At 35.4% G+C, this 22,763-nt stretch overlaps 1 protein-coding gene across 1 annotated transcript; it reads right to left on the bottom strand.

Annotated features, from left to right (window-relative positions):
* Window positions 1-10,669: 10,669 nt before the first annotated feature.
* Window positions 10,670-11,161, bottom strand: LOC112086545 (uncharacterized mitochondrial protein AtMg00860-like). The gene has a single exon (XM_024155514.1). It carries the CDS (start codon window positions 11,159-11,161, stop codon window positions 10,670-10,672), a length of 492 nt encoding a protein of 163 aa, XP_024011282.1.
* Between the last annotated feature and the right edge of the window lie 11,602 nt (window positions 11,162-22,763).

Below are 22,763 nucleotides of genomic sequence, written 5' to 3' on the forward strand. Positions count from 1 at the left end.
AAAAGTCCTTAAAGATAAATTTGCAGATAATTTCATGATTAAATTTAAAGTTAATTTCAATTTTATATTCATATATGAATCAATCATTCACAATACACAAACTAAAAATTACTCTATTTTAGTTCAATATTTTTTGGTAATATGCTTAACTTCATTATTATCTAGAATTGGTATACTATATATTATCTTTCATTTGATAAAAAATAGGCTACAATAAATTATAAAAACAGTCATACACAACAATAGAGATATAATAAACAAACAAAAAAAACATACAGAAGTTTAAAAAGACACATAATACTTTCTATCATTATCCTATGAAAAAAAACAATACCTAAAACGCCAAACATAATACATAACAAAAGATTTCAAACTAAAAAAAATAAACTCTGAATAACACAAACAAACCATGTCTAAAATATGTAGAACAATGACCAAAAGATCTTGAAAAAATTTAAACAAAATTAATTTGATATTAACATATATTTTTCTACTCCTTTTTATGTTATCACAATCGTCTACAAATAATAAAATGCATACTCAATAAAAAAACCAAACTACTACTACATTTTCAAAAAATTAAAAAAAAAATTAAATCAGTCCGCGCCAGGCACAGACAAATTAACTAGTTAAAGTATTAATCTTACTTGCATTCATGATCCAATAATGTAGGTTAGAAAAATCAAACCTTGTTTTGTGTTCCAATTCGTTTTGAAGACGACAATGAATGGAGTCTCTGCATCATATCGATCAGATTTATATTTTTATGTGTCACTCACTTTCTTGAGAAATGGAATCAAAATCGACATATATATGGTCATAAAAGTTACATTGTTAAGAGAATTAACAAACAAACCCTAACAGTTCAATCTATGATTAGACTCATAAGAGAACATTCCTTTTCAATCGAGAAATCAAATTTTGTAAAGAATGAATGTCATCATCAGTTTATAGAAAAAGAGAAACAAAAAGAACTGAAACTTTGAGCAAAAATTTAAGAACAAATGCAGTAAGGTTACCTGAGCTTCAACAAGAGAGCCAATTAAAGACCAAAGTTGAGAAAGAAACTGAAAATTCTTAATCTTAGGAACTCTTTTTCTGATCATTTTATGATAATGTTACTACCTTCACCCTCTCAGCCATGTGAGAGTTTTTTTTTGTTTTTATAAAAATAAAAAAAAAGGACATGACTCTCACCATGGCTGAGAGGGTCAAGCTAGAAACATTCACCAACCCATATTTTTTCTTCTAAGACTCCGTGCATGTATTTATATCCAAAACTTTCAATGTGATTTTCATAAACACCATAATATCAAAATTTTATAGTCAAAGAACAAAACTTTAATACTGCTTTTCAGGTAGTAAATTGAATTTATAAATTGAGGTCATTAAATTTTTGTATTTAGTCAATTCAAACTTTTGGTACATTATTTTGGAGCTGTATTTATTGTTATAGTGAGATACTTGTGTTTTGTATTGAGTTTTGCATACTAAGAAAAAGTATATATTATTTCTTAAAATGCTATAAGATGGATTCTCAGTGTTATTATTATTTTTTTCATTCCCCTATCATTTTTGAATTTGAACACATGTATTTCTGCACTTATCTTTTTTAAGTTTGAATATATTTTATTCTTTAATTTCATTTTTTTTTTAACGTCTGCAACTTTATTACTCAAAAACTAATACATAGTATGATGATCCTCATAGAGGATTGATACAATACTTTGAGGAATATAGAAATGAGATCTAAAAGAGACATCATCTAAACGTTCCTTAGCTAAATAATCAGCAGCTTTGTTGTTTGATCTCTGTGTCCATTGGAATATTATTGAATTAAACTTGTTCTTCCAGAATTTGATATCCCTGATCCAATTGTGAACTTGAAAGTTTTGAAAATCTCCACCAATCTGCTTGAAAACTTGTTGATTGTCTCCTTCAAAGACAATGTTTCGATAACCTCTACTCCATGTATGTTGCATTGCCATCAATAGAGCCTGAAGTTCTGCTTCCAACGGTGATGATACCATTCGACCAATATCTTGACCTGTTTCTTTAAAAAATCCTGAGGAATCACGTAGAATCCAGGCACCTTGTGAGGGTATATTACCTCTATAATGACAATCAAAATTTCATTTAGTATAACCATGATCCGGTGGTTTCCATTGTGAAAAACTTCTTTGTGTGTTTCCTCTTTGATCCTTAAGTACATCAGCATCAGTTTGATTGATAGAAATCCATTCATCAGTATCTGCTTTTGCCTTTTGCAAATCCTGTTCTCAAGTGCTGCCTTGATTTTGATAAACTAGGAGATTCCGGCTCTTCCATATTCTCCATACTGTCCATATCGGAAGATTTTGGAGGAATGGTGTTAGTCGAGTGTTTCACTACAGGAGATGATCACTTGGAACTTTGTCTCAAAAGTGATATTTGGATCATACAGTTCTCTCAGCGCCAATTGAGTTCCTCTCCATATTTCTTGCGCATACTGACAGGTAAAGAAGAGGTGGTTAGGTGTTTCTTCTTCCATACAACAACGACGACATTATGAATCTCGCACTATGTGCCTGTATTTCAAAATACTTCCAATCGGCATTGCTTTTGACAATAATCTCCAAAGAAAATGTCATAGTTTGGGAGCCGTTTTTATTTTCCAAACTCTTGACGCCCTGGGGTGGAATAATTTCATTTGCAGGTTCTTGAAGATGTGTAGCAAGCCAATAACTCGATTTTACAGTATATAGCCCTGAGTCTGTATAATGCCAACCTAATAAATCAGGTGAAGATTGTGAACTTAACTTGAGGTTTTAAAATGTCCTGTATGTCTTCTGCAACCACATTCTCCTCAAGGATTCTGTGATCCGAACTATTCCTTATGTAAATCAGAAACATTGCTTATATGTACCAGGGCTCGATGTAGTTGTCTCAGAGGACGTGGCGGATGAGTTGGAAGCCAAGGGTCTTCCCAAACATTTGTGTTGTTACCATCACCAATTAAGTATCTAAGGCCGTATTACGAGCCAATTCCTTTGCCTTAGCTCTCGTGATCAGTCCTGAGTACTTCGACGCTATGATGAAGGTAACACAAGAACTTAGACTTTAGCTTCCTCTTTAACCCTAGCCTCTCTTAGAGAATAAAGTCAATTGATGGAAGATATCTTTATTGATCATAGAAAGACTCTTTATATAGGCCATGATACAACCGACTTTCCTAAACTTAAGGGAATTATGTTTTTAAAACTAAAAAGGAAAAATACCAAAATCATAAGCTTTAATGTAAAAAGAATATCCTAAAACTCAGTTCCTCGTTCTTTTCCGGTGATACTTACAGCCATAGTATGTATCATTACTCCCCTCCTCGACTATGAGCTTGTCCTCAAGTTGTAATTCTGGATACACTTCAAATAGTTTTGCCGCATCTTCCCACGTAGACTCTGCTGCTTCATCTTCGGACCATTTCACCAGTATTTTTCGAGCCCCACCTCGCAGTCTTGCGTGAAGTAACTTAAGTGGTTTCAGTGGAACGATCCGCCCTTGTAACACTGGTGGAAGAGCTGGCATGGTCACCGGTGGAGAACCCTTATGTGCTTTTGAAAGAGATACATGGAAGACATAATGTACCTGTGTCTCATCTGGAAGACATAAGCAATAAGAAACTGTCCCAATTCGTTCCAACACCTCAAAGGGACCATAAAACTTGGGAGATAGTTTTGTAAAGGCCTTGCGTGCCACCGTCAACTGTCGATATGGTTGAATTTTGAGCCATACCCAATCTCCCTTGCTAAAAACGACTGCCATGTGATGTCGATCATATGCAAGCTTTATGCGGTTTTGAGCTTCGAGCAACCAGTCCCGAGCCATTTGGAGGAATTCATCGCGTTGCTCAAATGCTACGTCGATTGCTTCCACCTTGGAACTGCCTGTTGTATAATCCAAAAGTCTCGGAGGCTCACGACCATACACGCCCCGAAATGGTGTGCTTTTGAGGCTGGAGTTGAAGGAGCTGTTGTAACAATACTCAACCCACGGAAACCAAGTAAGCCAGTTGCGCGGAACGTCCCCTTTTAAGCAGCGTAGGTACATTTCCAAGGTACGGTTAACCACCTTGGTTTGACCGTCAGACTGAGGGTGGAAAGCCGTTGCGAATCATATATCTGTACCCAGTAAACAAAATAGTTCCCGCCAGAAAAGGCTACAAAATACTTTGTCTCTATCCGAAAATGATGGTCTCGGGGATCCCATAAAGCCGAACAATATCGTGAAAAAACGCCTAGGCGACAGAGGCTGCTGTGTAGGGATGACTCAATGCAATGAAATGGCCATACTTCGAAAACGGTCAACGACTACCAAGATCACAGTTTTCCCGGAGACTTTGGGCAGTGCTTCAACGAAATCCATGGAGATGTCCAACCAAATTTTAGTTGACACAGGCAACGGCTGTAATAACCCGGCTGACTGAAACATTTCCCACTTATTTTTCTGACAGGTTTCACACGTCATGATGAAGTTTTTCACATCCTTTTTCCAACCTTTCCAATAGAAATCTCGCCGAATATGATCCATTGTTTTCTGAACTCCCTCGTGACCAAAATTATGAAAACCCGCCAAAATTTCCTGTATGATGACAAAGTCAGTTTCCAAATAAACTTGACCCTTGCGAAATAGCAACCCCTCATGAGCTTCCCATATACTCGATTCCTCTCCTCGAATAATGCGATCTCGTAAAGCTGATAATTGTGAGTTGCAATCAATCTCGGCTCGGATGCGCAAAAATCCCTTTGTCGGAGCTTGTTAAAGCAAATGAAGCACACTCTGCTTCGAACCCATCGTCACCTCTCCATGATAGCGCATCTGATTGTGTGGTGTTGGTGTGTCGAGGGTTGTCAAGTTTTACCCTAAATGAAATCAATAGCCGCAAGTGCACAGCTGATCGATTGTAGTACTTAGGGATCGAATCCACAGGGAAGGATGATCTTTTCCTGCAAAAAGCCTTTGAAATAAGTATAAAGTAAGGAAGTCTAGAACCAAAACGGTTTTGTGGGGGTTTGGTAGTGTGTTTAAAATGTATAAACGAAATCTTAAAAGAAAATACGGGAATTAAATGGCCTAATAACTAAACTTAACGGAAATGAATAAAAATGAGAAAAACGGATATTCTAATTGCTTAAATGAAAATCTACTAAAAAGGAAAGACAATATTGAACTAAAGCTTGAAATAAAAACGGTGTAAATCAATAGGAAAGAAGGCGTTGGGGTTCAGGGAAGTTTTCTCAGGGGTACGAACGATTCAAAAAATTGCTAGAGAGTAAAATTGATAAGATCTTAGCTTAAACTTTTCGAACTGGAGCCACGGACGTATGAATACGCCACTGTCGTGATCATAAACAACTATCTCTCTCAACCCTAACCAGTAGGTTTCCACTCTGGCCCTGGAAAAGAAGAGATGCATTATGTTTAAGATTCGTCAGCATTCACAAATCGCCCATAGGTAGGTTTCTACTCCTATGTTTGTTTTGCTCTCCCAAACTAGATCTGACACCGGATGAACACTTTCGTGTCACCAAGCATCTGGATCAGATTGTAGTTCATGACGCTACTCTCATGCAGTAAAAACGAATTCAGAAGAAAAAGTTCTAAGATTCGGCTCAAAAGCTCATGGAATCCTCATCGAACATATAAATCCCCATCGAAAATCCCTTAATCCCAACAATAAAACTACTCAGACATAATGAACGAAATCAAAGACATAGTATTAAGAAGTAGAATAAAAACCGAAATTGAAAAAAGAAAGAACAAGGGTTCAAGAGACAGATCTCTCTCTCCCTAAAACCTAAAACTTAAAAGTATTCTAAAACAATATAAAAAATAGCATATCCTTCGAAATAGGGTTCCTAAGACATGTATTTATAGTGCTCAAGACATCTCTGGACGTCACTTAGGGTTTCTCCAAATGAAGGAATCATTGTGGGCTTCAGAAATGGGCTTTTGGGCTCGGAGTTGGCTTGCCGCGGTCGGGAGTGCTGTGACCGCGGGGAATGAGTGGTTTGCCGCGGTCGGAATGCTTCTGACCGCGGGATATGGCCTGTTGGCCGCGGGTGGAGTTGCTTGCCGGCTGGTTTACGGGACATCTTGCTCTTCGCGTATCTTTTGATTGGACCGTTGGATTGTCAAGCTGTAAAGTGTGCTGGAAAGCTGATACTTCCATCTTTAAGGTCTCCAAATTGAGCTGGATCAGACAGTGAGAAGGCCTTCAATCAGGGGTGAACTTCTGACGGTTTAACTCCTGAAATCTGGTTTTCTATCCATTTTGTTAAGTTTTTCCCTAAGTTACCTGAAAAGAGTCTTGGAACTAAAAATACTAGAAAAATGTGATAAAAATACTTAAAAGTAATTAAAAACATAGAAAAAGTATTTCAAAACGATCCGTAAAAATGGTCAAAATACGGTGTTATCAGCATCTGCAACCTTGTTGGTGCTCCCAGATCGAAATTCGACCCCAAAATCATATCATAATAACTTGCTAACCCACTGTAGCTGAGGCGAATATGATCCATTGTTTTCTGAACTCCCTCGTGACCAAAATTATGAAAACCCGCCAAAATTTCCTGTATGATGACAGAGTCAGTTTCCAAATAAACTTGACCCTTGCGAAATAGCAACCCCTCATGAGCTTCCCATATACTCGATTCCTCTCCTCGAATAATGCGATCTCGTAAAGCTGATAATTGTGAGTTGCAATCAATCTCGGCTCGGATGCGCAAAAATCCCTTTGTCGGAGCTTGTTAAAGCAAATGAAGCACACTCTGCTTCGAACCCATCGTCACCTCTCCATGATAGCGCATCTGATTGTGTGGTGTCGGTGTGTCGAGGGTTGTCAAGTTTTACCCTAAATGAAATCAATAGCCGCAAGTGCACAGCTGATCGATTGTAGTACTTAGGGATCGAATCCACAGGGAAAGAGGATCTTTTCCTGCAAAAAGCCTTTGAAATAAGTATAAAGTAAGGAAGTCTAGAACCAAAACGGTTTTGTGGGGGTTTGGTAGTGTGTTTAAAATGTAAAAACGAAATCTTAAAAGAAAATACGGGAATTAAATGGCCTAATAACTAAACTTAACGAAAATGAATAAAAATGAGAAAAACGGATATTCTAATTGCTTAAATGAAAATCTACTAAAAGGGAAAGACAATATTGAACTAAAGCTTGAAATAAAAACGGTGTAAATCAATAGGAAAGAAGGCGTTGGGGTTCAGGGAAGTTTTCTCAGGGGTACGAACGATTCAAAACATTGCTAGAGAGTAAAATTGATAAGATCTTAGCTTAAACTTTTCGAACTGGAGTCATGGACGTATGAATACGCCACTGTCGTGATCATAAACAACTATCTCTCTCAACCCTGACCAGTAGGTTTCCACTCTGGCCCTGGAAAACAAGAGATGCATTATGTTTAAGACTCGTCAGCATTCACAAATCGCCCATAGGTAGGTTTCTACTCCTATGTTTGTTTTGCTCTCCCAAACTAGATCTGACACCGGATGAACACTTTCGTGTCACCAAGCATCTGGATCAGATTGTAGTTCATGACGCTACTCTCATGCAGTAAAAACGAATTCAGAAGAAAAAGTTCTAAGATTCGGCTCAAAAACTCATGGAATCCTCATCGAACATATAAATCCCCATCGAAAATCCCTTAATCCCAACAATAAAACTACTCAGACATAATGAACGAAATCAAAGACATAGTATTAAGAAGTAGAATAGAAACCGAAATTGAAAAAGAAAGAACAATGGTTCAAGAGACAGATCTCTCTCTCCCTAAAACCTAAAACTTAAAAGTATTCTAAAACAATAAAAAAATAGCATATCCTTCGAAATAGGGTTCCTAAGACATGTATTTATAGTGCTCAAGACATCTCTGGACGTCACTTAGGGTTTCTCCAAATGAAGGAATCATTGTGGGCTTCAGAAATGGGCTTTTGGGCTCGGAGTTGGCTTGCCGCGGTCGGGAGTGCTGTGACCGCGGGGAATGAGTGGTTTGCCGCGGTCGGGATGCTTCTGACCGCGGGATATGGCCTGTTGGCCGCGGTTGGAGTTGCTTGCCGGCTGGTTTACGGGACATCTTGCTCTTCGCATATCTTTTGATTGGACCGTTGGATTGTCAAGCTGTAAAGTGTGCTGGAAAGCTGATACTTCCATCTTTAAGGTCTCCAAATTGAGCTGGATCAGACGGTGAGAAGGCCTTCAATCAGGGGTGAACTTCTGACGGTTTAACTCTGAGCTGAAATCTGGTTTTCTATCCATTTTGTTAAGCTTTTCCCTAAGTTACCTGAAAAGAGTCTTTGAACTACAAATACTAGAAAAATGTGATAAAAGTACTTAAAAGTAATTAAAAACATAGAAAAAGTATTTCAAAACGATCCATAAAAGTGTTCAAAATACGGTGTTATCAGCATCTGCAACCTTGTTGGTGCTCCCAGATCGAAATTCGACCCCAAAATCATATCATAATAACTTGCTAACCCACTGTAGCTGAGGCGAATATGATCCATTGTTTTCTGAACTCCCTCGTGACCAAAATTATGAAAACCCGCCAAAATTTCCTATATGATGACAGAGTCAGTTTCCAAATAAACTTGACCCTTGCGAAATAGCAACCCCTCATGAGCTTCCCATATACTCGATTCCTCTCCTCGAATAATGCGATCTCGTAAAGCTGATAATTGTGAGTTGCAATCAATCTCGGCTCGGATGCGCAAAAATCCCTTTGTCGAAGCTTGTTAAAGCAAATGAAGCACACTCTGCATCGAACCCATCGTCACCTCTCCATGATAGCGCATCTGATTGTGTGGTGTCGGTGTGTCGAGGGTTGTCAAGTTTTACCCTAAATGAAATCAATAGCCGCAAGTGCACAGCTGATCGATTGTAGTACTTAGGGATCGAATCCACAGGGAAAGATGATCTTTTCCTGCAAAAAGCCTTTGAAATAAGTATAAAGTAAGGAAGTCTAGAACCAAAACGGTTTTGTGGGGGTTTGGTAGTGTGTTTAAAATGTAAAAACGAAATCTTAAAAGAAAATACGGGAATTAAATGGCCTAATAACTAAACTTAACGAAAATGAATAAAAATGAGAAAAACGGATATTCTAATTGCTTAAATGAAAATCTACTAAAAAGGAAAGACAATATTGAACTAAAGCTCGAAATAAAAACGGTGTAAATCAATAGGAAAGAAGGCGTTGGGGTTCAGGGAAGTTTTCTCAGGGGTACGAACGATTCAAAACATTGCTAGAGAGTAAAATTGATAAGATCTTAGCTTAAACTTTTCGAACTGGAGTCACGGACGTATGAATACGCCACTGTCGTGATCATAAACAACTATCTCTCTCAACCCTGACCAGTAGGTTTCCACTCTGGCCCTGGAAAAGAAGAGATGCATTATGTTTAAGACTCGTCAGCATTCACAAATCGCCCATAGGTAGGTTTCTACTCCTATGTTTGTTTTGCTCTCCCAAACTAGATCTGACACCGGATGAACACTTTCGTGTCACCAAGCATCTGGATCAGATTGTAGTTCATGACGCTACTCTCATGCAGTAAAAACGAATTCAGAAGAAAAAGTTCTAAGATTTGGCTCAAAAGCTCATGGAATCCTCATCGAACATATAAATCCCCATCGAAAATCCCTTAATCCCAACAATAAAACTACTCAGACATAATGAACGAAATCAAAGACATAGTATTAAGAAGTAGAATAGAAACCGAAATTGAAAAAGAAAGAACAAGGGTTCAAGAGACAGATCTCTCTCTCCCTAAAATCTAAAACTTAAAAGTATTCTAAAACAATTAAAAAAATAGCATATCCTTCGAAATAGGGTTCCTAAGACATGTATTTAAAGTGCTCAAGACATCTCTGGACGTCACTTAGGGTTTCTCCAAATGAAGGAATCATTGTGGGCTTCAGAAATGGGCTTTTGGGCTCGGAGTTGGCTTGCCGCGGTCGGGAGTGCTGTGACCGCGGGAAATGAGTGGTTTGCCGCGGTCAGGATGCTTCTGACCGCGGGATATGGCCTGTTGGCCGCGGGTGGAGTTGCTTGCCGGCTGGTTTACGGGACATCTTGCTCTTCGCGTATCTTTTGATTGAACCGTTGGATTGCCAAGCTGTAAAGTGTGCTGGAAAGCTGATACTTCCATCTTTAAGGTCTCCAAATTTGAGCTGGATCAGACGGTGAGAAGGCCTTCAATCAGGGGTGAACTTCTGACGGTTTGACTCTGAGCTGAAATCTGTTTTTCTATCCATTTTGTTAAGCTTTTCCCTAAGTTACCTGAAAAGAGTCTTGGAACTACAAATACTAGAAAAACGTGATAAAAGTACTTAAAAGTAATTAAAAACATAGAAAAAATATTTCAAAACGATCCATACAAGTGGTCAAAATACGGTGTTATCAGCATCTGCAACCTTGTTGGTGCTCCCAGATCGAAATTCGACCCCAAAATCATTTCATAATAACTTGCTAACCCACTGTAGCTGAGGCGAAGTTGACAGACGCTGTTCCAGCAAGAATTTGAGACTATAATGGTCTGTTCGTATGAGAAAACGGCGTCCCACAAGTATGGTCGCCAGTGAATAACTGCTTCAGCAAGACCAATGAGCTCTCGTTCATAAGCTGCCAACTTAATATGTCTGTCGGCCAACTTCCGACTTAAAAAAAGCTATTGGGTGGTTCGCTTGTTGTAGAACAGCACCAATCCCACTATCCGAGGCGTCACACTCTATGATAAAGTCTTTACTGAAATCTGGAAGAGCAAGAACCGGAGATTCTGACAAGGACTTCTTAAGAGCTACAAAAGATTCCTCTGCTGTTTCATCCCAACTGAAACCGGTTTTCTTAAGTAGGCGAGTCAACGGAGCCGCAATAATGCCATAATCTCTAATAAATTTCCTGTAATACCCTGAGAGCCTAAGAAATCCCCTCACAGCGCGTACTGATCCCGGTCGAGGCCAGTCTGTAATGGCTGTTATTTTTGATTGGTCCACCTTAACGCCATCGTGAGAGATGACATGCCCGAGGTAACCGATCTCTTGTTGTCTAAACAAACACTTGGACTGTTTCAGAAATAGCCTATGCGCTTGTAGAAGCTTGAATACTTGGCGAACATGTAGCATGTGGTCCTCTTAAGATGTGTTATATATGAGGATGTCGTCAAAGAAGACCAACACGAACTTGCGAATTATGCCTTGGAAGACCGAGTTCATCAGGCTTTGAAACGTTGAAGGTGCATTCGAGAGGCCAAATGGCATGACCAAGAATTCGTTATGGCCATGGTGAGTTCGAAAAGCTGTCTTCTCAATGTCTTGTTCATTCATGCGGACCTGATGATAACCCGAGGCAAGGTCGAGCTTGGTGAAAAAACGTGTTCCATGGAGCTCATCTAATAGCTCGTCCACCACCGGAATAGGGAATTTGTCTTTGATCGTCAGTTTGTTAAAGTCCTGATAATCAATGCAAAATCGCCATGAATTATCTGCTTTCTTGACTAGGAGTACCGGTGACGAAAAAGGGGAGTTGATGGACCGTATGGTATCATTGCGGAGCATTTTGGTACATTGTCGTTCAATTTCGTCTTTTAAGAAATGCGGATACCTATAAGACCGAACAGCAACTGGGTTTGACCCTTGCTCCAGCTGAATTCTATGGTCACACTCGTGTTTTGGTGGAAGCCCTGTTGTCTAGAGAATAAGTCTTCAAAATCTCGTAAAACACTGCCAAGACGTTCGTGTATTGTTGCAGTAGTGATCGACCATAGAGCCTTCTGCCGGGTTGGTTTCGGGCTCTTAAAAACGGGTAGGGTATTTGGGGAAAGCGTGAAAATTTCCTCCTCTTCCGCAAACCATTGCTCCAAGAGTTCACTCTGAATCGCCAGGGTATTAAGGGTAGCTCCTTCGCGACCTCTGTGTGCTGCTTCTCCCCGCCATCCGGTAGACATATTAGCTTGAAATTTGACAGTCCGAGCCGTGCCATCCTAAACAACACGTCCCAATGCGTTGAGTCAACGGATACCAAACTTGAATACTTGGCAAACATGTAGCATGTGGTCCTCCCAAGATGTGCTATATATGAGGATGTCGTCAAAGAAGACCAACACGAACTTGCGAATTATGCCTTGGAAGACCGAGTTATCTTCCTTCTAATATTGATTTCCAAATGAAATATGGTTTAGTACCTCGACCCGCTCGGAGAATATCTGAATACATAAAGTATCTTCTTTTAAGTTAACCTCGCCATTAAAATGTTTGGTGCTTGTAATATTCTCCAGGCTTGTTTAGCTAGCAAAGCAAGGTTGAAACTTTCAATATCTCTAAAACCAAGACCTCCTTCTCTTTTTGGAAATCCTAATCTTTTCCAGGATAACCTATGCATAGATCTTTTATCTGGACTTTTGCTCCACCAGAACTCAGCTAAAATCCCATTGATTTCTTCACACGTTCTTATCGGTAATTTGAAACAATTCATCGTGTATACTGGCATTGCCATAGCCATTGTCTTGATCGTAGGATTTCTTTCCCAGCATCTGAAAGGAATTTGTGCTTCCAACCATGGGTTCTTTACTTCACCTTGTCAGCAATGAATTTGAAATTTTCTTTTTTCTTCCGGCCTATATGCTCTGGTAAACCTAAATATTTACCACACCCTCCATCATTGTGAATATTGAGTAGATGTCGAAGTCTTGTCTTCATATATCGCTAACTTTTGAGCCAAATGTTATAGCTGATTTATGAAGATTAACTGCTTGGCCTGATATCTTCTCATATGCTTCCAGGATCTCCATTATTGTTTTACAAGAGCGAGGATGTGCATGGCAAAAGAATAGTCATCATCTGCAAAAAGAAGGTGATTCACCATGGGTCCGGTATTACTAATTTTCATCCCTTTGAGCCTTCTTGTTGATGTAGTCGTTGACAGAAAATGGCTTAAGACTTCCCCACAGAGAATAAATAAGTAATCTTTAATTTCATTATTTCACATTAAAAATTAGTGAGTTATTTCATACGACATACATCACATAATATTTTCTATAACATTCTAAACATTATCCACCTTTTAGCAATAGAGCTAGTGATAAAAGTAATGAAAAAAAAAACTATTGATGTTGCAATATTTTATATAATTCATATTTGTTTATGTAAAAAATCAAGGAGTTGTGAGTATAAAGATCATGCGTTATTTCGAATGATAAATTTTGTTAATTATTTTTGATAATATGTCTCTAGTCACTAGTACACTTCTTTTGCATTTAAACCATCCAATAAATTACCATGATGGATTTATAAGTTGTTTTTAACATTGGTTGTAGACAAGAAAGATTACTGTAAATTGGAAAACGACATATTTCCTCCTCAAAACTATCTTATAGTAACATATTTACCTAATTTTTTGCACCTTGTTCACTCACCTCACACGCCTCACATGCCTCACACGCCTGAACCTTCTCCGACGCTGATCGCACAAAGCAGCTCGCTAGATGCTATAGAGACCATTTACTGGGTTTTAATGGAGAATTTCAAAGTGCAAACAGAAAGCGTATTATTGGAGTATGGCGTTAGTCATCTCAGATCCTTCCATGTAAGAATAAAAGAACGACCAAAGAAGCTGAATTAGTTAGTTCTTGAGAAAGCTCCTCTGTTTTCTTCTCCCATCTAGAAATCTGATGCTACTTGGGTTAGGGAGTCACATAGGCTTTCCCGCAAGTGCACAGTTGTGCAGTGTAGTACTTAGGGTATCAATCCACATACAGATTGTCTAATCTATAAAAACTTAAAATTAGAATTAGTAAACGGATTAATAAACTCAAGGGGTTTTTATAGGTTTTTGGCATTAAAGAAAAGAAAAAAGTAAAGAAAATTCCTACACCTATATGGGCTTAAAAATAAAAAAATAAATAAATAAGTTTGGCTGGCAAGGATAAGGATGGTCAATTCATGTTAGGTTCTAAAGCTCACAAAATTTTGATTCAGACTCCTCCTGAACGTTCATTCTTGCTCACATCTTCTCGGTAGGTAGCTTTCGTCGCCTACAACGATTATGTTCTTCTGAGGCTATGTACGACAATTAATACATCACTCTTGTGGTTCTTATTAATCCTAGATTCAGAGATTAGTTCATGACTCTAATCTCATGCATTAAGTATAACTTAGAAGAGATGATATCTAGAATGACTAAGAAAAATAACAATTCTAATCGAACATACTGATCCTTTCGATGGATCTCTTAAACTCAACTATTACATACTACTCTAACATGATGCAAGAAAAGAAAAGCATAGCAGATAGATGCATAAATTGAAATAGATAGATAAAAAAAGATAAAACAAAAGGTTCAAGGGAAGAATCTCTATCTCCCTAACCTAAACCTATGAAACTAAATTTTGAAAAGAGCTTTGAAACTACAAATAGAGAGAAATCATAATAAAAATATTTAAAACTAATAAAAACCTTTGAAATAGCATAAAAAATCTTTAGTAAAAATGGATACAAATACGATTATCGAAATCGAACACAGATACTGCAACACAACGTTTAAACAAGTCTATGAAGTCTAAACAAGTGAAATTAAAGGGTTTTGAGGTTTCAAGTGAGAGGTTGAGCAACTTTCACTTTCGAATCTCTGGATTTGAAATTCAATTTTAGGGTTCCTCACAACTGAAATCGGGGATTATGGGTTTAGGTGGATATAAATTATCAGTTATAATTGGGTTGTAATCTGGCTATTTTCAAGATTATTTGGTTAAGATTTGTTTGGTAAATAGCAAACCGATATTAATCGTTCTTTATGTAGATTTTAGGTTTTAATTTTCATTTTGTGAATAAATATGTCTCAAACTTTCGAATTGAGAAGAATTACAGTCTTTAACTATGAAATCAGGAAGTCAAAAGTTTGGGTGACTATATAATAGTTCTGAGGAGAAAATATGTCGTTTTTCTACACATTTAAATATTCTTTCCATTTCATATCTAGTGTTCTTTTGATAATTTATATTTAAATCAAAAACTAGAAAATAATGTTGTGAGACGACGAATAATTAGATATAAAATCAATGTTAAGTCTATTTTAATAATATATATCAGTACCACTTTAAAATCAAAAATTCGTAAAATTCCGTAGAATTATTTTTTTTTTGTTTGCTAAGGTAAGAGATTTGAATTCGAGATCCATACGTCAACAGAACCAAAATAGATGATGGGGTTGATTGGCGTTAGACTGTAGAGACTTTTAAGGTTTTTACAGTTTTTAAAGTCTTTTTTAGCCAAACACACTTTTTCTATTTTATTAGTTTTAAAGTCTTAAAAGTAAGACTTTTTGTTTTTGTTCATGATTTCTAAAAGTTACGTGGGAAAGTTACGTGGGAGAAACTTTTACCCAAAACCCTTATAAAAATAAATATATTCTATTTTTTTTATTTCTTTCTCCCCATAAGCATTCGAAAGAATTTATAAATATATATAAATAATTATTAACTAATTTTAATTAATTAAATCTTTTTTTCTTCTTTCTTTTAAGATTTATTTCTTTATTTTTATTTTTTATTTTTTTTTCTGTTTATTTATCATATTTTTAAAAGTTAAAATTAAATTTTAACAGTAAAAGTTTTTAAAGTGAAAACTTACAGTAAAAGCTAAAAGTTACAGCCCTTACCAAATAGGCCCGATATCAAGACTACTGATCTCTTCCCTAGGAAAAGAGTTTGGACTTTTTTTTTCTCATTGTATTATTTGTAACATTTTTGCTTGATAATATAGAATGTATGTGATGTATTCTTAATTGTGTATGGTCGGTCTAAATGTCGTAATAAGAACCAAAGATGAAACCTTTGAGGCCATTACGAGATATATAAAGTATGATTCATTCATCAATCAAAAGAAACGGCTCTACTTGTCTAATTCTTTAACTTCATTAGATGAGATGCTTAAAGATTGATTAACTGACTGAAATATAAGAAATGTAACACTATTATTATTAGATCACTGCATTTTCTTTTTCGTTTTTCTATAACATTCTGGGATTTGCCCTTATTTCGAAAATAAAATTTCAGGTAACTAAGCTTTTAAACCTACAATATTACTGGAGGTCCAGCAGATTGGGAGCATTGTTGCTTTACCATAGGAGGGAAAATCGGTTTGAATGGAAGATTCGATGCGCAGTTGGCTTCAGCATCTAGAAAAGCTTTACAACAAGCAGGACCTATGCTACCAAATTTGCCGGTCACTACAGATTGTCTGATCTCTGCAATGCATCCTGGCATATCCATCAGCGTTGACCAGCATTTGCTCATGCTAGGCATTCCTGACATACCACCAGGTATTCCTGGGATACCGGGAATTCCTGATGAACCACCAGGACTTGGTTGAAATGGGTTTGGAAATGGAAACGGAAATCCAGGAATTCTTGGGATGCCGGGAATTACGGGTGAACCACCAGGACTTGGTTGAAATGGGTTCGGAAATGGAAATGGAAATCTTGGAAAACCGGGAATTCCTGGCGAACCACCAGAACCTGGTTGAAATGGGTTTGGAAATGGCAACGGAAATGGAAACTGCGGTAATTGAGCATTAACGGAGGATGCGATGCATATAGTCACTAGGAGAATATACACACCCCTGATAGACATGATGAATATATATGGAGTTTATGGAGCAAGAAAAAGAGAGGACTTAGATGTCGAAGCTATGATATGTTGTAATTATGTTTTCGCTTGATGAAATTGAGTAATTGCTCTCTGGTCTAATTTATAAGAAAAAGGTGTAGGGATACTATTTAGCTTGGCCTAACGTATTTAAATTACGTTCTAATCAATCGTCGAATTTCCAAAATTAGAACGAAGATAAAAACAGTCAAACACATTAAATTAGATGATATCAAGGATTTTGACCGCTTTTGTATCTGGTTAACAGCAAATATTTTCTTTCTTAAATATCCATATATGAACCTGTTCATTACATGATGTATGTCACAGATTAAGTTTGATTGACCTGACTATTAAAAATAGACCATAGTATGATAGAAAGAACTAAATGAAGAAGGAAAGTAACCAAAACAAAAAAAAAAAAAAAAGAAAGAAGGAAAGTATCAAAGAAAAAATGAAACCAAAATTAAAATTTGAAAATTTGGTTTCTCATCGTGGCATTGCCAGAATTATAGAACCCGTGCTTGATCTTCTAATTTTAATTAGTTAAATCTTTTTAATAACTATTTTATATTTTTTTGTAATCTTATATATAAAAGTTGTTTAACTTTATCTCACTTAAATTTTAATTAATATATTTTAATATTAAAGAACTTAAAAAATATGAAAAATTTATTTTATTAATTGACTCTTAACTAATATTTATATTAATGTTAAATAAAAATTTATGTTATAACTAATTAAAAATATTGGTAGATATGTATTTAGTTTTTATATACCTGTAGATTACTTAATAATATTCAACATGTATTTGAAATTAATTTTATAAAATTATTTATAATAAAATATTAACAAGTAACAACTGAAATGATGATTATATTAATTTTAATTTAATTTTATTAATTAAATATTAATTAATATTTGTGTAAATGTTAAACAAAAATTTATGTTATAACTAATTAAAAATATTGAATGATATTTATTAATTTTTAAATTTATATGTATTTTAAATTAATATTTTAAAATTTTTAAAATAAAATATTAACAAATAAGTAAGTAACAAGTGATGATTATATTAATTTTTATAAAAATATATAAAAAAAAGTTGAAAAAATTGAAAAGAAAAACCTGCACATAACGTGCGGGTATTCACCTAGTATAGATTAAAGTAGTCAACAATTTAAATAAATTACATTCATAAAGATACATTGTATTTTTAGTGAGAATTTTCTATGTAATCCCCGATTGATGCATAATGATTGATATTAGTCTAGAAATTTGATCTCTGAGATTTTGTTAGTATCTGTGTGTTCAAACTTCTCACCGAAATTTGGTATTTGTTTTGTTTGAGGACAAACAAAAAGTCTAAGTCTGAGAGAGTTGATAACACCAGATTTTGACTATTTTTATCGATTACTTTAATATCTTTTGGATGTGTTTTTACTCTGTTTTCAAAGGTTTTCAAAGGATTTCTATGTTTTCGGATTTTAAAAGACTTTTCAGGTAATTTGGGAAAAAATGTGCAAATTGGAACAAAAAAACTCTTTTGGATAAATTCAGATCGTCAAAACTCTCATGGAGAGACGAAGACATTCTCACCGTCTGATCACACTCAAAATTGGAAAACTAATAGAAGACGCAACCAGCTTTCAAATGCACTTGGTTTGGAGACATTCCAATGGTTGGATCCCAAGATATTCTATTTGCCCCGGAGATATTCGAAGATGGCCGGCAATCCACGCGAGCGCAGCCAGAAGCCCATACACCGCAGCCAGACCCACGCGACCGCGGCCAAGTCTTCATTCCCCACGGTCACACCTCACGCGACTGCAGCCAGACATTTCCCAGCCTAAATTCCGGAACCCTAGAGACTTTGGAGTATTGAAGACTATAAATACTTGTCATTTAGGTCACTTTTAGACATCACCTTTCATACTTTTACAGAAACCCTTTTTCCAGCTGTTTTATGCGATTTTTAGAGAGGATTATTCAACTCTGAGTTACTCAATAGAGAAGCTTTCTTTCATCTCTTTTTTTACTGTTTTTGATTGCTTTCATAAAAACCAATGATGATGTCGACCTTAGCCATGGCTGAGTAGATCTCGAGTTGGGCATAGGGTTCTCGAAACGGGCTCTCATAATCGATTAAGACATCTAGGCTTTTAGATCTGGGATTTTAACTATGTTCTCTGTTTATTCTCATCTTTAATGCATGTATGCTTGATTGATCACCTCGTATCTGATCTAGATAGTTAGTGTTGCGAAAGTTTTCATTAAGTATCCGACTTAGAATGAAATAGGCGATTTTTTTCGTAGGAGTGGAAACTTACCTGCAGCGAAATCGTGAATACTGACGAGTCATGTGTAGCTCTTGCGTTTTCTCCCCTCCAGGGCCAGAGTGGAAACCTACTGGTCAGGGTTGCGAGAAACAGTTGGTTATGATCACGACAGGTGACGTAGTCATACCGCCAAACTCTAGCTCTACAACCCTTAAATTTTGATATCCGCTAATGCCAATTTAAAATCCCTAGTGTTCCGATTATGATCCCTGTAGAGTCCCAGAAAATCCAGTGTTTTTAATTACTGTTTACAAACCAATCTATATTTACTTGCTCTCTTAGATCTGCATTTTATTTGCCTTAGTTAGAATTTTACTTGTTTCAATGCTTCCATTCGGTTTTCTACTTGCTTTTTAGGATAGATTCATTTGTTTTCTTTAGTTTTAGTTTAATCTATGACAAACAACAATCCCTTTAAAATCGATTTAGTCTAGACATAAACTTAGAAACCGTAGAAAAATACTAGGCACACAAATTCATGTGGATTCGATCCCTAAGTACTACAACTGATTAGCTGTTTACTTGCAGTTTTTATTTGTTTTTATTAAGGGTAAAACTTGTTCCCTCACCTCGCAGCACATCATTATTCTTACTCCTCCTTGGTTTCCTCCGCTGGTTTTTTTGTTGGTTTGCATATTTAATGAGATACACACTTTTGTTGGTAAGCATGCTTATATATTTACTTCTACTCAAATCACATAGTCATTTTCGTATTCAGTATATTGCCTAATCTTTAATAAATATCACAATTCATTGCCTAAAATACATTTATACGAATATTGAAATGAATTTTCTATTTTTATAAGGTTTATTTATCCAATAACTATCTCTATATATAATTGAGTTTTTTACAGTTATAGGTTTCCTTACATAATATCTTACAAATAAAAATTCTTTTATGTAAATTATTATGTAATATCTTACAGATAAATATTCATTTATGTAAATGACTTCTCAAATAATAATATAGAGATATAGTAACTGTTTAGGGGATTTTTAGTCCTCAAGAAGGGGCAATTTTCCTGCAAAACAGAGAAAATGTGAAGGCCTGAAAACCACGATGAGGGTGTGTTTTCCGAATGCTCTCCAACACTCAAGTAAAAAAACAGCTCAAAAGACTACCAAGTGGCTAATCAGAGAGCAGAAAGAAGTCGAAAAACAAGTGAAAGGAAATGGCTGAGAGTCCTTGAAAAAGGTAAGATTTGCTCGGGCCTTTGGGAGAAAATAGGCTTTTTGCGGTGAAAAGAGAAGAAAAGAAGAGTTTTTTGGTGAAGAAACTCTACGGATTAGGAACCAACGTAGAGTGGAAATGAAGAGGAATGACCGGAAAAGATGGTCGGAAGAATGTTGAATGCTTGAACTTAAGAACCACAAGTATCTAGAGAGATATCGTGAGATTTAAGATGGCTAGAGAAGTGAACCCATTTCCCGTGGGAAAAAGCAAAGTATTCATAGAGAGTTACCTGACCCGAGTTAGTATACCGGATCAATCTGCGGATAGTGAGTCGGGTGGGTTGGCCCATGACCCGACTTGGCTAGGTTTGAATCTTGCTATGGCGTCATGCTTCTGATAGTCTCACTGACTTTCTTTGGCGTGTTCTGCCTGCTGTGAGACCATTCCTTGCCGCGTTTCTTTCATCTTCAGTGCACGAGTTGGATCGCTGGTTCAGACACGGTATGGGTCTTTGCTGAACCTCTGCTTTTCCTTCTGGCTCCTGCAAAAGTTCATTGTCACCTGACATACGTAAGAAAGATGCATTAAATGCCAATCTCGTGGGTTTGTAAGGGTATGGGTAATCGAATCAAAGTAAGGCATATTCTTATTGACGAATGGAGAGAAATTAGAATAATGTTCCCGCCTAAAAAGGTCTACTCGTACCTGACCCGGTTCCTTCGATACTGGGACCGGGCTGCCAAGAATGGATGATTTTGTTTTCCGGGTACCTGTGCGGACCACACTTCTTTATATCCCGATATTTCCGGATCCCCGAGCTTAGGTCTAAGACATAGAGAATGTGGCATATCCTCCTCCTGACCACTCAGTTTCCGACTTCCTTGTTTTGACAGCGTAGCCTGCACTGCCAGACACGAGGAATCTGGAAACAGATCTTATAAGCTTAGGCCGTATTGGCCGAGAGTCCAATACGTATCCTAATTTGGTCCATGGACCGTACCTGCAAAAAAACCATAGACACCACATGCAAGCTAACGTATGAATGATTGAATTTATCTCCAGAAATAACCTTTAAACTATGAAAAAAACATAAACTATCTTTTGTAAATTTTCTACATTTTATCAAGTGACATTTGTCTTTTTTTCAAAGTAGTTTAATTTTTTTGGAAATTAAACCTCCTAAGATGCATTAATAATTCTTGATTGACCACTGGATCGAAGGAATTTTACACCATATTAGATTTTGCGTCCACGCTACGCGTGGGTATTTTGTTAATAAAAATTATATGCAATCAATTATATTTATTAAGATATAAATTTTATATATTAGTGATTTAATAATATATTAAAAATATTATAATGTTAATATAATAATTTTTATGTAAATTTTGAGGTTTTAACGATTTTGTTTTAAATCTATATACAATATGTCATTTTCAAAAATGTATTATTTGGTCAAACACTTATAAGTTAATATACCCAAATCAACTAAATTTTTTATAAATTAGTCAAATGGTACTTATTAAACATAATATTGACATGATGATAAAATATTATACATTCATTTCTTTAAATCATGAAGATAATTTTTTTCATCATTCACGTTTTTTCAATTATATATGTATTTTTTAAAAATAATAATAAAATTTAAAATTTAATCTGTTTTCTTCTCTTGTTTAACCGATACAAATTCTAATTTTATTATATTAATTTAAAAAACAAACTAATAAATAAAATATTTGCTTTGAGATTAATAACAACTTTAAATTTGAAACCAAAATATTATTTGAATATAAAATAAATAAAATCATACAAATTTTTTGAATTAAATATATTTTTATCAATTGGTTGTGTAAACGTTTTAATAAATTTTCAATGAATATACGTTATTGATTCTAATAAGAATAAATTTTTTCATCATATTCATTTTTATTCTTGTTATATCTGTTTTTTCAACTAATAATTCATATTTATTTATTTCAATGATTTTTATATGATTATATTCAGGTTCATCATATTCAATCTTACTTCTTTTAATTATATTTAAGTAGGCAGTCAGTACAATTTAATACATATAAATTTAGAAAAATGAAATAACAAATTGAAATCCTCAAAACTAAAAACTTATACATTAATCTATTGCAATTCCAAGCCGAATATACAAAATATAAATTTTTCGATCATTTTTGCATAATATATTACATGAGATTATGTGGAAATATGTTTTGCATATGTGAAAAAGATAATATAAATTATAATTATTAGTTATTTAAAATTCTAAATGAAAAGCCTTAAAATCAAGTAACATAAACGTGTATAAGTAATATATAGTTTTATAGATAATAAATTAAATTTATAATTTAAACAGTAATAATGAAGATTTTAATATCATGTTTTTTTATTATTAAAGATTTTTTATTCTTTAATTTACTTTCTTAATAAAATTAGGAATTTTTTTTCAATTTACAATTTTGATATATACGAATAAATTTTAATTTTTAAATACTGATGTGGATGCCTTGAAAATAACATAGCTTTAATTTTTATTCATAATAGAATATTTTTAATTAAAA

The sequence above is a fragment of the Eutrema salsugineum genome, unplaced genomic scaffold, assembly GCF_000478725.1.
Source record: "Eutrema salsugineum unplaced genomic scaffold, Eutsalg1_0 scaffold_2, whole genome shotgun sequence".
In the NCBI taxonomy this organism is placed as follows: domain Eukaryota; kingdom Viridiplantae; phylum Streptophyta; class Magnoliopsida; order Brassicales; family Brassicaceae; genus Eutrema; species Eutrema salsugineum.